The following is a 16852-nucleotide window of genomic DNA, read 5'->3' as shown; positions in this document are numbered from 1 at the left end:
TTTTGAAAGAGTGAAAAATCGATTCACTTTACCCATTCTTTACTGCCCAGGATTTTATAGACATCAATCATATCCCCCCTCAACCATATCTTTTTCAAGCTGAAGAGCCCTAACCTCTTTATCCTTTCCTCATATGGGATAAGTTTCATCCCTTTTATAATTTTTGTCGCTCTTCTTTGAACCTTTTCTAAGTATTCCATATCTTTTTTGAGATACGACAACCAGAATTGAAAGCAGTACTCAAGGTAAGGTTGCACTGTGGAGTGATACAGAGGCATTATAATATTATTTGTCTTAATTTGGACCACTTTCCTAACAATTCCTAGCATCCTGTTTGCTTTTTGGCCACTGCTGCACACTGGGCAGAAGATTTCAGCGTATTGTCTACAATGACACCTATATATTTTTCTTGAGTGCTGACTCCTAAGATGGCATCAGGTAACTGTGATTTGGATTATTCTTCCCAGTGTGCATCTCCTTGCATTTGTCTAAATTTAATCTACCATTTGGATGCCCAGTCTTCCATTTTCCTAAGTCCTTCCTTTTGTCATCTGCAAATTTAATCACCTCACTCGTCATTCAGTTTTCGAGATCATTTATAAATATGTTAAATAGCACCGGTCCCAGTACAGATTCCTGTGGAACTCCATTATTCACCCTCCTCCATTGAGAGAAATGGCCATTTAACCCTGCCCTCTGTTTTCTATTCAATAACCAATTTCTAATCTAGAGAAGGACATTGCCTCCTATCCCACGAGTTTAAAATCTCCTCGGGTCTCTCATGAGGAAGTTCGTCAAAAGGTTTCTGAAAATCTAGATACACTATCCAGCTTATTTTCGAAGGAGAAGGGCTCCATCTTCCGACACAAATCGGGAGATGGCTGGCCTTCTCATAAGGCCGGCAAAATCGTTATAATCGAAAGCAGATTTTGGCCGGCTTCAACTGCTTTCCGTCGCATGGGCGGCCAACGTTCAAGGGGGCGTGTCCCATATCAAGAACTACATACACAACAAGATATAGTGGAATTAGAAAAGGTACAGAGAAGGTCGACGAAAATGATAAAGGGGATGGGACAACTTCCCTATGAGGAAAGGCTGAAGTGTCTAGGGCTCTTCAGTTTGGAACAAAGACGGCTGAGAGGAGATATGATAGAGGTCTGTAAAATAATGGGTGGAGTGGAACGGGTAGATGTGAATCGTTTGTTTACTCTTTCCAAAAATACTAGGACTAGGGGACATTCGATGAAGCTAGAAAGTAGTAAATTTAATACGAATCGGAGAAACATTTTGTTCACTCAATGTGTAATTAAATTCTGGAATTCGTTGCCAGAGATTGTGGTAAAGGCGGTTAGCTTAGCTGGGTTTAAAAAAAGGTCTGGACAGCTTCCTAGAGGAACAGTCCATAGACCATTATTACATTTGGCTTGGGGAAAATCCACTGCTGTTTCTCGGATAAGCAGCTTAAAATGTATTGAACTTTTTCGGGATCTTGCTAGGTGTTTGTGACCTGGATTGGCTACTGTTGGAAACAGGATGCTAGGCTTGATGGACCTTTGGTGTGTCCCAGTGTGGCAATACTTATGTGCTTAATAAATAATGCCTCGCTTAAAAGTACTTCTCTTGTGTAATTTTTTCTTAGTTATTATTGGTGCACCTATGTTACATTCTGTGATGGCTGTGTGTTCATTTCACTGTGCTGTTATTTATTTGAGGTACCATACATATAAAAATTAACTTGCTGAAACACGCTTTGAGCTCTGTAGTTTGAAAAGTGCAGAATAAATATATGGTGATAATGATGTACTTCCCCCCAGGAAACACTTGCATACTTCATGTATAGTGGAACGTGTGCATTGTTGATAGCAATAGAGACAAATAAAAGCAATTTCATTATGAAAGGCATATATCCAGAAAGATATTATTTTTCGTCCTGGCTGCATTGATAGAAGTATATGTTTGGCTGTCCTTACTAAATTATTTTGCAGCTGAAATACTGTAATTAGTTATGTCTTCATTCTATTATACAGATGCAAGTCTCTATTTAGGAAAGTGGGAGTAAAACCTCTATTGATTTGAAATGAAGTTAATGCAATAAAGCAAGGTGACAACTTTTTCAGATATGTCAGTGAATGGGGAGTAATGTAAAGATGAAAGCTAGCAAGGAAGAATGTGTTGAACATGACAGCTGACAAGGAAAAAGCTGAAATACAGTTCAGTGTTCAAGACGATGGGATTGGTGAAGGATCTCTTGATAGTCGATGGGGGTGCATATGGCAGAAGGGTGGATATAACTCCATTTACAGCAGACAAGATTTGTGCGAAACTAACCATGCTGAAGTTGGGCAAGGCAATGGAATCAGAAGGGAGTACATTCTTTTGTTATAAAAGGTGTTCAGAGATATTGGCAGCTTTGCTGAGTTCTGGTAAATCACTCTTTGGAAATTAGAATAGTTCAAAAGGTCTAGGAAAGGACAGATATTGGCCCTTTTATGAAAATAGAAATAAGAAAGATGTTAGTAACTACAGATCAGTTTGTCTAATCTTGTGCTAGGTAAATGAACAAAATAATGTCAATATATCTTTTTATTAATGGTGGGGCTATGTTTGCCAGTTTAGGAAATTTGAAGAAATCTTAGCTAGGAAAAAAGGATCTTTACCTGTTTTCTATAAAAACCGGTCAATCATAGACTCATACTTTTCTTCTGCCTCTCATCATTGATTTTCATCAATATCCTCCTGGTTGTTATATACCCATCTTCTTCATTTATTTGCGTCATCTGCCCATATGTTTTCTGCCTTAATATTTGTAACTTCTCCTTCATTACAGTGGCTTTCTCCTTCTCACATTTTGTATTATTATATTATAATCAATCAATAAATATTGGAAAAAGAGAGGATATTTAAATATCTTGAATCCATTGAGTTGCAGGATCCAAGATAGCATGTTTTTTTTGAGTAAAAGTTCATGCCAACATAATCTGATCAACATTTTTGATTGATTGAATGGCTGAGGAATTAAATTAGGTGAAACGCTAGTTTTGGTACCCTTATAAGTCCTTGTATTTTAACAAAGCTTTGACATGGTGCCCACACACATTGCCAGCTTTGCTATTTGGTGTCATCCACCTAGGTAGGTAGAATTTTTTTTTTTGAGGGGGGTTGTCTCCTACTTGGCGGGAGACAAAGTAGTTTAATTCTGCTCTCAGCACTGCAGAGGTGTGCACTCAAGCACTGTCACCTCCTGCTCCCTCCAAGAGGAGCTTGCATTGAAGTGAGGTGGAATGCAGGAGGGCTTGATCACAGGCTTGTGATGGAAGGTCCTGCACTCTGCTGATGCTTTTTCTGGCCTAAGTGAAAACAGGGCAGCAGCTACAGTGGCAGCCTAGCATAAGGAAAGGAAAGGGTGGGGGTGGATGCTGGACATGGGGAGAGGTAAGAAAGTGGGGGGTAGGGAAGGGGAACTGAGATATTGGATGTGGTAGTAGGGGTTAAAGAGAGATGAGACACTGAAAATGGGGTTAAGGGTAGATGAGATCTTGGACACCTGAAGGTTAGGGAAGGGAAGTTGTTGGCTACTGAAGGTGTAATGCAAGGGAGGGAAAGGGAGATACTGGGCACAGTGGTGAAGAGGGAGGGGGTAGAAGATGCTAGACTTTGGGAGTGGGGGAGACACAGTTGAAGGTTCACCTAGGGCATCAGATACACTTGTACCAGCTGAGTCCACACATGAGACTGATAAGTGATTTTCCTGATGTGTGTAGTGTTTCCACCAAGTTTACTTGGCTGTTCTAGTATAACAGTGCAGTGGAAGACATCTGAATGTAAACAAGAGTAGCATATCTTTCCTTTCCTAACTTTGACTTGCTGATATGCCCTGATTCTGGGTGGAATATAGATGTTTTGCTTCATGCAATAAGGTTGCCTTCTTGATATGCTGATAGAGTCAGACTTGCATTTTTGACTTGATGTTCTTGTATACATGATCAAATTTAGGTATATGTTTTTGTGAATCATGTACTAAACAATTAAACTATCTACTCTTGACACTTTCCTAAATTTGGTGGTTTTAACCCCAGCACCATTTTAGAAGTTCACTGTTTTCTTCTCCTTGCCTCCTGGAAAATCAGTTGTCATACTGATGCAGCATGCTTGGATTTGCAGCTTTGATTGATCTGGAATATATACGAAAATAATGCATGCAAGCTATTGGAAAGAGTAAAAGGTTGCTGCACATGTTGGTATGTAATTTGCATGACTTGAGTGTAGATGACCAGAAAGGATAGGTATGATTAAAAGTGATTTTTTAAAAGATTGCTTAATGTTTGTTTTTTCGTGATTGTTCTATGTATTTTGCATTGAGCTGAATGAGGGAATTTGGAAATACAAGGCTTCTTCACTGTCTTCCTGCTTCAAAATAAGATTTAGACAAAATAATCTGTTACTTTAATTTTGGACAATGAAAGCAAAGGGCAGAGCAATAATATTGTGGTAAATCATGGACTCTTTCCTTTTTTCTTTTCCATTGCATAAAACATCACTTTGAAACATGCAGTGTAAATTGCAATTCAGTTAAAAAAAAATAATATAAAAAAAGTGCAATAATAAAGAATTACTAATTGATTTCCAATTCCAGCCACCCCTCCATCATGTATTTCAGGTATCAAAATACCACAAATTCCAAAATGTCCCACTCATTCTTCCTCCAGACATTTCATATATTTCACTTCCCCTCAACCCAGTAGCACACAAATATGATGATTTTGCAGCAGTCCATGACGCAGCTTGATCATTCTCCTGCTCAGGGAAACTTTTCCTCTCTATGATTGCCTGTAGAAAATTGTCTCAGCTGCTTCTTTTAGGTACCTTCTGCCACTTAGCTGGCTGCTGCTTATTTTGATGATGTAAAAACTGCTTTCTCATTTCCACTGACATGTTTTTGACCTGAGGAACTAACAGCACACCCTATATCTTTTCTGGGACCTGCACTTTCTTGGTAGTCCCTTTCACCGTAAAACATAATCCAAAGGGGTTGGCTCCCTTGTATTGGATCCCTTATGACCTCAAAAAATGTGTGACACCCTTAAGAGCCTTCCTCCTCTGCAGGAAAATAGAGGAAATATCCTGGTATATTTCAGTCCTTCCATTCAGAAATCCTGCTTCTCTTATAACTGCCACAATATGCTCTTTAAATAGGAACATAATAGATGACAGCAGATTAACACCTGTACAGTCCATTCAGTCTGTCCAACAAGGTAAACTTATAGTATAAGGTATAGTGAGATACACATACTTGCTCTTGATTTGTCCTTGCCATTTTTGGGGCAGAGACCATAGAAGTCTGCCTGGCACTGGCCTTGTTCTCCAGTTATTGAAACTCAATCTGTCCAGCCATGAGAGGGCACAGACTGTAGAAGTCTGCCCAGAACTGGCTTTGCTTCCCAATTACCAGGGTTGCCACCTAATCTCCACTAAGCTTCTTTGGATCCATTCCTTCTCAACAGGATTCCTTTGTGTTTGTCCCACACGTTTTTAAAAATGCATTACTATTTTCATCACCACCACCTCCTGTGAGAGAGCATTCCAGGCATCTACCACCCTCTCTGTGGAAAAAGTACTTTCTGACATTATTCCCGTGTCCCGTCCCCCCCCCCCCCCACACACACAACCTCAATTCATTTCCTCTAGTTCTACCACCTTCCTGTCTCTGGAAAAGTTTGTAAATGACTACCTTTCAAATATTTGAACGTCTGTATCATATCACCCCTGTTTCTCCTTTCCTCCGAGGTGTTCATGTTCAGGTCCTCATACATCTTGCGACACAAACCCCATACTATTTTTGTTGCTTTTCTTTGAACAGCTTCAAGTCTTTTTACATCCTTAGCAAGATATGGTCTCCTAAACTGAAGACAATACTCCCAAGTGGGGCCTCACCAACAAATTGTACAGGGGCATCAACACCTCCTTTCTTCTTTTGGTTATACTCCTCTCTATGCAGCCTAGCATCTTTCTGGCCTTGGCCACTGCCTTATTGCATTGTTTTGTCACCTTGAGATCCTCAAGACACCATCACTCCAATGTCACTTTACAGAGCTGTACTTATCTGTTTCTCTCCTTCCCTCTGGTACATCCCCTTTGGATTTCTGCACCCCAAGTGTATCACTCTGCACTTCTTGGCGTTAAATTTTAACTAATAAACTGGTATAGATATAACCCCCCCCCCCCCAAAAAAAAAAAAAAATGCTTAAATTAAGAATGAAAGTGATGTGCTGAGTCCAAACGTGCAGTCACCCCTAGCATGAGACCAACTGACCGAGAAACATCATAACATGTCAAATGTTCTCATGTCTTGATTCCAGATTGAATCAAATACCCTTAGATGATATGTAGGAACACTACTGAAGTGATCATATAAGAGAAAAATGCTCAGAGTTCTAAGTTCATATAGTTCACAGTCCCCCACAAACACAGTGATGATTAAAAAAAACAGTCAACAAGAATAGCACTTATCTTAAAATAGATAGCTAGTGATGAATTTTAACTGCCAGACCTTTGACCATTCTTTTAATTTTTGTAGATCTCTTGTCATGGTTTCTATTCCCTCTGGGGTATCCACTGTATTGGCTATTTTTGTGTCATCTCCAAAAAGACCAACTTTTCCTTCTAACCCTTCAGCAATGTCTCTCATAGAATCAGCCCCAGTACCGACCCCTGAGGCACTCCATTACTCATCTTCCTTTCCTCCGAGCAGATTCCATTTACCACCACCCTCTGTCGCCTGTCGGTCAACTAGTTTCCAATCCAGTTAACTACTTTAGGTCCTAATTTGAACCCTTTCATCTTATTCACAAATCTTTTTTGAGGGACTGTATCAAAGGCTTTGCTGAAATCCAAATAGATTACATCTAGTGCATGTCCTTCATCCATTTGGTCACCCAAGAACATGCACTTTATGTCCAAAATCTCAGAATATGCTATTATGTCCCTTTTGATTTTCTTGTCTAATGCCCAGCACCCTATGTGCTGTCTCCAATCTATAGTTTTTCCACTGCAAACCTATCATCGTTTCTTCACAAGCCTGATACTGTTCGGTGATTTCACTGTAAATCTGTTATTGTTTAATGTAATCATGTTACTGTTCCACTGTAAGCCACACAGAACCAAACCTCGTTTGGATTATGTGGGAAATAAGCATCAATAAATGAAAAAAATTAACATTTGATATACCATCCAGCCTTAACAGTTCACTGAGGTTTACAACAAAATATAAATACAATATAAAACATAAATAGAAACAAATAGCCATATTATATCACAAAGAATTGACCTAACTTATTCACGATGAAGTATCATTCATCCTCTTTAAAAGAAGAAAAATAAATTGCTTGCCATATATTCATATCATGTCTCACAGACTCATCAATAATTTTTTTCTCATCTCTGGGAGAAATATCAAACTATTGTAAAAACAAAATGAGTTTTCAATAAAGACTTGAATTTCTTAAAATTCATTTCCTGATGAATCAATTTAGGAAGATTATTCCACAGCACAGGAGCAAGCCAAAAGAAAGCACTTGAACGAGTAGATTCCCAACGGGCTTTAGAAATATGTGGCATCACCATCCTATAATCCTGCAAAGATCTTAATATCCTTGCTGGAGTATATGGAATGTCTAAACCGCACAAATAAGATGAAGAACATTCATAATCAACCTTATGTGCCAGGGTTAAGATTTTAAATGAAACACAATATCGAACTGGCAACCAATGATATTTTATAAACAGAGGAGTTACAAGATCATATTTGCGAAGCTTACCAATAATTCTCAAAGCTGTATTCTGTAACAGATGCTTAACATGACCATGAACCCCTCTGCTATATCAGTCTCTGCAGCCTGCAGGTGTATAATGATATCGTTGAGTAGAGGAATACAGTGGCTGTGTGCTGGTGCCTCTGGGACCCCTCTGATCCCAATATTACATCACCAAAACCTATTCTCCAGGTCTTCACCTCCTCCCAGAGAGCCCCAACATCTTTACTTAAAGCTATGCAGGCCTCATTAAGTTCACTTACTGTATCCTCCGCGCTATTTACTTTGGTCTTGATTTTCCTCCTGTTGAGCACAAAGTTCACCCAGTTCCTATTCCTTCTAGGGTACCTTTAATTTTATTCCTTACCAGCTGCAACTCTTGCATAATATCTCCCATCCAGTTTACAGTGTTGTACTGCATTCCATATGGTTGGCTTGTTTGTTGTCTATTTCTTTGCTCCCTTTCAGAGTCAGAGCTGCTAACTGCTACCATTTTGCCTTTCACAAGCATTCTTTTCTTCTCTTTACTGCCAATGAGTACTCTGTGGGTGTCCTGGTTCATTTCTCCATCTGGAAGGCATGGGGTTTGCAGGTGTATTATAAAGTTTAATTTGAGGAGATAGTCAAAGGACTTGGAATTTTCTTCATTTATTTCCACAGTTCACCAGGCACTTAAGCTCTGTGCTGCCATCTGATGTCGCTCACCTCCCAGTAATAGTAAATTTGAATACAGTTCCACATGAAGTAGACTTCACATAACAATTTACTACTGCAAGGTGTACTTCTGCAAAGTCACTATTCACTTTAGTGCTGTCAGACTGAGGCCTTTAGCCATTATAGTGATATTCCTTGGACATTAATATACAGAACTTAGTTTCCTCTAAAACCTGGCAGAAGTATGTTTTTGACCCTCCTGTACATTTTACTGTAGCAGTATAGCTGATGCTCCTTTCCTGAAAGTGTCACCAGTCTTCTCATGGGATCAAATTATACTACACTTCCTCAGTTTGTGGAACATTATGCTGTTAAACCCACAAACAACAACAACATTCAGCCTTTGCTTTGATACTATGCTAGGTTTGTTTTTAATTCCACACTTATTACTGCTAATATCCTTTACTGTTTAAAAAATGTAACAGATTTGGTGGTTAAAAGAGAAGTAGCTCTATCCATATATCTATAATTGTACCACTTTCTAGTTCATAAAACCAACTGTAAGCATTTCAGCAGTCTGTTGTAATGGTGGCTGTTGAATGTGAGTAAATCTCAATAAAGACTTTGAGATCTTCTGTAAATACCTCTTTTTTGTTTAATTTCTCAAAATAGTGAATATATGTTAGTTCTGACTTGCTGCAATGTTACTCTATCATAGTTCTAAATTGGCCCGGATTCCAATCCCACTGCCAATCCATGTAACTTTGGACAGGTCACTTCACCATCCATTGTCTTAGCAAAAAGCTTACACTTCTATTTATTTATTTTTATTTATTTATTTGCATTTGTATCCCACATTTTCCCACCTATTTGCGGGCTCAGTGTGGCTTACAATACATTGTAAAAGATGGAAGTGCAGTTGGTTGCAGTACAGTTATGGATTACATTGTGAATATAAGACAGACTAAGCTCAGGATTTACTAATCATAGGTATACTTTGCCTGATTACTTTTAGGGGAGGGGCAAAGAGTAAGGAAGTCATATTGGCAGTGCAGAGAGTGGCACCAATTCAGCAGTAGAACCCACAAAGTTTGACAGGCATCACTCTCCTCTCCCCATGTCCTCTTCAAACTACACCTATGTTACTAATCCATATTAAAATAGTGCAGTTCTGTATTACCTTACTGTAGAATTGACAAACCCATGATATATTTTCTTTGTGCTACTAATTCTAGGAATGTAGCATGCTTCTAGCCACAAAAATACAAAGGTAGCAAGCTCCAAATTCAAGTTCACTATCCCTTTCAAATAATTGCGCCTCTATACCTCTCTGTGTTGAAAATAAGTTAGAGCAACCCCAGTTCCTGTTCTCTTGTTTAATATTAGGGAGCCTCAACTTCCTAATTCTCGCTTACATATTGTGCCTTTCTTGGAACCTCCTCCAGCCCCTTAACCTCTCATTTTAATTGTGTCGCCACTCCTCCTCCTCCCAATCCTCTCATGGGTATTTCCTGGTAAGCCCCATTTTCTAAAGTACTGTTGACAGGTTTGTAGTAGTAGTTTTCATGGTAGTATCACTACAAGTCATTCTTAAAATGCTATTTATAGCAATTTTGGTTTCTACTTGACTATTTATGAATATTTTAGTCATTCACCATTCATGCTTCTTAGAGGATGGAGAAAATGTTGCAAAACCATTGGTGTACAGTATAATGAAGCAGTGCAAAAACACTGTGGTCATCATACATTTAGAAGAAATTTCTTAAGTCATATATAGGGTAGTTCTTTAGGCCAGTAGGTTTTGATGAGAGCCATAATCTGGAGTGGAGGAGTGGCCTAGTGGTTAGGGTGGTGGACTTTGGTCCTGGGGAACTGAGGAACTGAGTTCCATTCCCACTTCAGGCACAGGCAGCTCCTTGTGACTCTGGGCAAGTCACTTAACCCTCCATTGCCCCATGTAAGCCGCATTGAGCCTGCCATGAGTGGGAAAGCGCGGGGTACAAATGTAACAAAAAAAAATAATAATATTTATTTGTTTTAGTGGCCAGCTGCCAATGCAAGATTTGTGAAATGCAAAACATAACAGTGAGTAGGCCAATTACTTGATATGTGTATTATCCAGTAAATCATAACTTGGAATCATAATTGTCTGAAGTAATTTATTTAGAAAAGCACTAAAACCTTTGTATAAAAATTAAAGCACAACAAAAAAAAAGATAAAATAGCAGTGTTAGGCAAGCAACACACACACACAAAAGATTCTAGGAAAATGAGTGGAAGCAGATCTTTTTTTTTTTTTCCTTAGTACATTATTACGCTGCTAGCAACATAAGTGGCCGAATATTGGCAAACTAGCTCAAATCAGTGAAAGCTCAACAGGTCATTATAGCTACTAGGATTTCAAACAATGACCTAGTTACTTCGGACCAATTAATCTCTGACGAGTTTGTCTTTCTATTAACGCCTCTATATGTCAGAACTTTCAGAGTCATCTGACTGAGCTGATCAATTCGTTGCCTCTGTACCACAGATAACTATACCACAACCTGATTCTAAAAATTTGGATAAACCATTCACTTTGAAAGAATTCATGATGCCATTAAATCATGGACTTCCAACAAAGTATTTGGTATGGACAGATACACCGTTGAATTTTATAAAACATTTAATACCCTATTAGCCCCCAAACCTTTTGGAATTATTCACTTCACTGCAGAAAAATACAACAATGGGTCATTCGTGTTGAAGCTATGATTGTGATATTTCCAAAAACCTGACAGAGAGCCACTTCAGGTGAAAAATTACAGACCGATCTCCCTGATCAATGTTGAAATAAAAATATATGCCAAAATTCTAGCAATGAGATTTAATACAGTTCTCTTGACTATTATTCACCAAGGTCAAACAGGCTTCATTTCAGGATGTTACTCCTACTCTAACACTAGTCTGCTTTTACACACTTTTGATGAAGCTAGTTTAATGTTGTCATCTCTATATGCAGAAAAACATTCAACCATATTGAATGGTCCTACCTTTTCAAGATGTTGGAGTGGTTTGGCTTTGGCCCAGGCATCCTCAGAGTGATATATAAATTATGCAAAGCTCTGATGGCCCTCATCTTTTAATTATCTATGCAATTCCACTTCTCAAGGGGCACACACTAGGGATGCCCTCTCTCAACCCTTCTTTTTGTTCTGGCACTGGAAGCCCTGGCAGTTGTAATCAGACAGGCTTCTCAGGTACATAGTATCTGATTTCATGGCATAGAGGCCAAGGTCTCTTTCTACGCGGATGATATGGTTCTTTATCTTTCAGATGTGGAGCGGTCTCTCCATTACTTGATGCAAATTATTCAATCCTTTTCTGAAATATCAGGTTTCAAAATAAATTGGGAGAAGTTGATTGTGATGCCATCAAAACATATATTTCAACAAGTTGCTTCTTGTCAGTACCAGTCTGCAGTGGGAATCAGGAGGAGTCAAATACCTTGGTATCATGTTTTATATAGCCTTGGACACTACGCTATTAAGAATAGACACCCCCATCCCCAAGCTATCCAAAGCTATTTAACTAGCCAGATCGTGGACCAGTTAAATATTGTTTCAGTGCCTGTGAATATTCAGTGCAAGATAACCAGTTATCTCCATTGAATATTTGCGGTCAGCACCGAAAAATTAACCAGCTGTATCATGTGATAACCGGCAATATTTAGTGCTCACTGGCTAAGTTTAGCAGGCAAATTGGAGTGCATAAATAGCAGTCCTATCTTTGCCTGCTATTAACTTAACCAGCCAGTGCTGAATATTCACTTAGCCAGTTAAGTTAGCACCAGCCAAAAAATAAAAATGGATATTCAATGCCAGTCACCGGAAATGGCCTGGCACTGAATATCCGGGGTCAGCGCCGACCACGACACTTATGGGAGTTGCCTCCCGATGGCTGAATATCAGCCCCAGAGACTGAATATTGTAGCATGTAGATGATCTCATCAATTGTTGGTTTTCCCTAAACCATTCTTGGTGGGGATGCATGGAAACCATCAAAATGATGATAGTTTTGTTCATCAAGTACTCTCTAATGATGCTCCCATGTTTTGTTTCTTGAGGCTTCTGTACACAACTGGAACATAAGCTAAGTCAATTTCTCTGGAATAGGAAAGTACCAGTAATTGCTGTGAAAAAAATTAAAATCTTTACATAACAGAGGAGGAGTTAACTTCCCTGACACATTCTATTTATTTTTCAAAAAGGCCTGTGGTGGTTCCTAAATCCCACCAAGGAATCCCTGCCTCATTGGGTTCAGGTAGAAAAATAAATTGTGACCCCCTTACAGCTGCCATCATTACCTGGATGCTCTTATCTACCAGATACAAAATCCATCTGATTCTCAATTCTACTTTTATAGCCCTTGAAGCGGTAGATGATGACTCATCTAGTTCTCAATCCATTTGGTACAACTGCAATATACCAATTAACAAACAGTATACTGGTCCAAATGGGCAACATTGGGAATAGTTCAATTGAACCAAGTATTTGCTCCAATGAGTATGAGACCTTTCTGTGAACTTCAAACACTCCAAATGAAGAATAATTTAAATGCAATCAAGGCCTATCTCAAGGCATTGCATGACCACCATCTCTTATACAACTTATCCACACTCTCCAATTGTGCATTTACAAAGCTTTGATAACTAAAAAATTTGGATCAGTGGCATTCACCCAAGGGAAAAAGACAAAAGTCAGAACAAGAATACAAGAATCTTGGGATCACTTCTGGGACAGAGCTTTGAAAATCTTCATGTCAACTTCACTTGCGCAAATGTTATTTTATATCGTCCACCATGCTATTTGGATGCTGGTTAAACTTTTTAAAATTGTCCAAACCGAATCTGATTAATGCTGGCATTGCTCACTGCAATCAGGTACTCTCGTACATTTGTTTTTTTGAATATGCTGAGCTTAAGTCTTTTTGGTTAGCAATTTGGAACACCATTCAGGATATTTGCTAATTTCAAGCACCCTTAACCCTAACTATCCTCATACTCGTGGAAGTTCATACATGATATTCAACACAGTCATTGGTGGAATATATTATACCTTACCAGAAACTTGGAAGTGGCCAGTGTGACTTGACTGAAAAGAATGATGGTGTGCAAGCTTTAACATCCTCTAGATGTATTTATATATCCAAATACAGTTTTAATGTTAGATATTTGCTATTTAATTTACATGCACACTGTATTTATCAGTCATCATTCTCCTGAGCTGCTCCCTAGTTGATTGCTTTTGTTCTAGTTTTGATAATGGTTAACATTTTCTGTCCTTATTTGGAAACTTGGACTTAATCTATTTGTACTAATATTGGCATTTGTATCACAGTGGTTTCTTTAAAAATTTCTAATAAAAAGACTGAACTTAAAAAGAACTCACCATAAATGCTCAGACTGCTTACTTAATAGAGGTCTCCTTGTAGCTTCTGGGAATTATATGGATCCTGTGGCTATTTATTAGTGATATCACTGTGGTATCCAGGTTTTGATTTTAGGTACCATAGCCTACTTCAATTCATTGTATACTTGGATTTCTAAACATCAGTTTCATAGATTGTGCTGGGATTTACATTGGTTACCTTTTGAGTTTTCTATCTTTTTTAAGATTCTAGCTACAGTATTTAAAATTCTACAGAATTGTATCATTTATTTGAGAAAGCAACTTCATATTGATACTTTGCTAGGGCTCTGTGCACCTAGGAGCGATGGAGATTAGGTACATGGAAACTGTCAAATAGGCTTTCTCCTGTTTAGCATCTCAGATATAGAATTCACTGCCAGAAAATTAAAGGCTCGCCTACTATCCACCTTATAATTGAAAGAGAAAAACGCCTAGATTTCGACCCAAATCGGGAGATAGACGTTTATCTCACAAAAACGAATAAATCGGTATAATGGAAAGCCGATTTTGGACGTTTTCAACTGCACTCTATCGCGGAAGCGTACAAAGTTGACGGGGGCGTGTCGGAGGCGTGGCGAAGGTGGAACTGGGGCGTGGTTATCGGCCGAGGAGAGATGGGCGCCTTTCGCCGATAATGGAAAAAAAGTATGCGTTTGTAGCTAGAATTTAGGGCACTTTTCCTGGACCCTGTTTTTTCACGAATAAGGCCCCAAAAAGTGCCCTAAAATGACCAGATTACCCCCAGAGGGAATCAGGGATGACCTCCCCTGACTCCCCCAGTGGTCACTAACCCCCTCCCACCACAAAAAATGATGTTTCACAACTTTTTATTTTCATCCTCAAATGTCATACCCACCTCCCTGGCAGCAGTATGCAGGTCCCTGGCAGGGTTGCCAGGTGGAAAATTTTTTTCCCACCCAAACCAGCCTAAATCCAGCCCAAAACCCGTCCAAACTCAAACCCCGCCCCTGACACCCCCACCCCCACATCATCACCCCCGCCCCCGCCGTCATCAACCCGCCTCCCCTGTCATCGGCCCCGCCTCCCCCGTCATCAGCCCCGCCCACAACGTCACTAACCCCGCCCAAAACATCACTAACCCCGCCCCCCGCGGCAAAAAAAAACGCCCAAAAACCCGCCCAAAAGACCAAAAAGCAGCCCAAAAAACCGCAACCCGCCGCGGGTAAAAATTTCCTGCAGTGGGTCGCGGAAAACCGCCAAATTGGGCGGTAAAACCGCCCACCTGGCAACACTGGTCCCTGGAGCAGTTGTTAGGGGGTGCAGTGGACTTCAGGCAGGTGGACCCAGGCCCATCCCCCCCCTACCTGTTACAATTGTGCTGCTTAATGCTTAGTCGTCCAACCCCCCCAAACCCACTGTACCCACATGTAGGTGCCCCCCTTCACCCCTTAGGGCTATAGTAATGGTGTAGACTTGTGGGCAGTGGGTTTTGAGGGGGATTTGGGGGGCTCAACACACAAGGGAAGGGTGCTATGCACCTGGGAGCTCTTTTACCTTTTTTTTTTGTTTTGTAAAAGTGCCCCCTAGGGTGCCCGGTTGTTGTCCTGGCATGTGAGGGGGACCAGTGGACTACGAATCCTGGCCCCTCCCACGAACAAATGCCTTGGATTTATTCGTTTTTGAGTTGGGCGCTTTCATTTTCCATTATCACTGAAAAACAAAAACGCCCAGCTCACAAATTGTCAAATAAAACATGGACGTCTATTTTTTTTTCGAAAATACGGTTCGGTCCGCCCCTTCACGGACCCGTTCTCGGAGATAAACGCCCATGGAGATAGACATTTTCGTTCAATTATGCCCCTCTATATCTCCTGTTGTATAAACAGTTGTTCATGATCTGTTCTATAAATCTATTTTATTTATTGTGGTATTTTGTTTTACCACGTTGTGCTAATTATATATATATATATATATATATATATATATATATATATATATATATATATATATATATATATATATATATATAGTTGTATAAACTGTTGTACTTTATATTGCATTCATGGGAACACATGGCAATTCATAAATGTATCAAATAAGCAATAAACAGTAATGTAACTACTGCTCAAAATGAGCAAACAGTATCATATGTGGCTGAGAATATCTGTTACTCAATAGAGTTCTTTCAGAGCATCAGTGTTTGAATCATTGAACTGGAGAAATATGGAATGGCATCATGAATACTGATGATTTATTGCTGGTGGAGTATTAAATGGAATTAATATAATCTTTAAGATAGCCTGTTTCATGTCATAGGCCTCCGTTTTCCTTATGTAAATGCCAAAAGTCTGTCCAAGAACCCCATAGGGACAGTTAGTCTTCTGATAGAATGACAGTGTTCCTGAATTAGTCCCATGATATTATAGACTGATTTTCCATGGGATTCCTCCAGAAAAATTCTTCTCCCCTTCCTCCTCCCTATCTCCACCTATTTTCAAAATATAAAGGAATCTGAAGTCCATTAAAAGAAAACCAACTTTTCTACACACTATAATTAATTGGAATTTAAAAATAGAGTTTCAAATGATTTAACAATAATTCAGTCCCTGCTAAAGTTAAATGAGATTTATGATCCTTTTGTGTCTCTTTTTCCTCCATCTAGTGGCAGATGAAAGCAAAATTAGCTCTCTGGTCGGACACAAACCAGGTAAGGAATTTCTTATGGCTTATTTTGTTTCTGTTCTGTGACTCTCAATTTGTAAAAATACAGTGTGGACATAGCAGCAGGATCTAGTTTCTAACTATCAAGTTGAAGAAATGGCTTCCTATGTAATGCACTGAGATGCCTCCAACCTCTATGGTGATAAATTAGGGCTTAGGGCCTCGGAATGTGTACAGTTGCATGCTCACTGATTGGAATAATTTGCAGAATGAGAAATAATATTTTGTTCAGAAACATTGCAGTATTAAGTACCAAAA

The 16852-nt window shown here is 39.3% G+C and overlaps 1 protein-coding gene across 2 annotated transcripts in view; it reads left to right on the top strand.

Moving 5' to 3' along the window:
- Nucleotides 1-16852, top strand: part of PARD3B (par-3 family cell polarity regulator beta) — a 2175158-nt gene that overhangs the window by 1187926 nt on the left and 970380 nt on the right. For both annotated transcript variants that reach the window (XM_030209894.1, XM_030209893.1), the window contains exon 16: nucleotides 16536-16580. In XM_030209894.1, coding sequence (XP_030065754.1) covers nucleotides 16536-16580 — 45 coding nt within the window. The remainder of the gene's footprint in view (nucleotides 1-16535; nucleotides 16581-16852) is intronic.

The sequence above is a fragment of the Microcaecilia unicolor genome, chromosome 7, assembly GCF_901765095.1.
Source record: "Microcaecilia unicolor chromosome 7, aMicUni1.1, whole genome shotgun sequence".
In the NCBI taxonomy this organism is placed as follows: Eukaryota; Metazoa; Chordata; class Amphibia; order Gymnophiona; family Siphonopidae; genus Microcaecilia; species Microcaecilia unicolor.
This window is presented reverse-complemented; position numbering and strand designations above follow the sequence as displayed.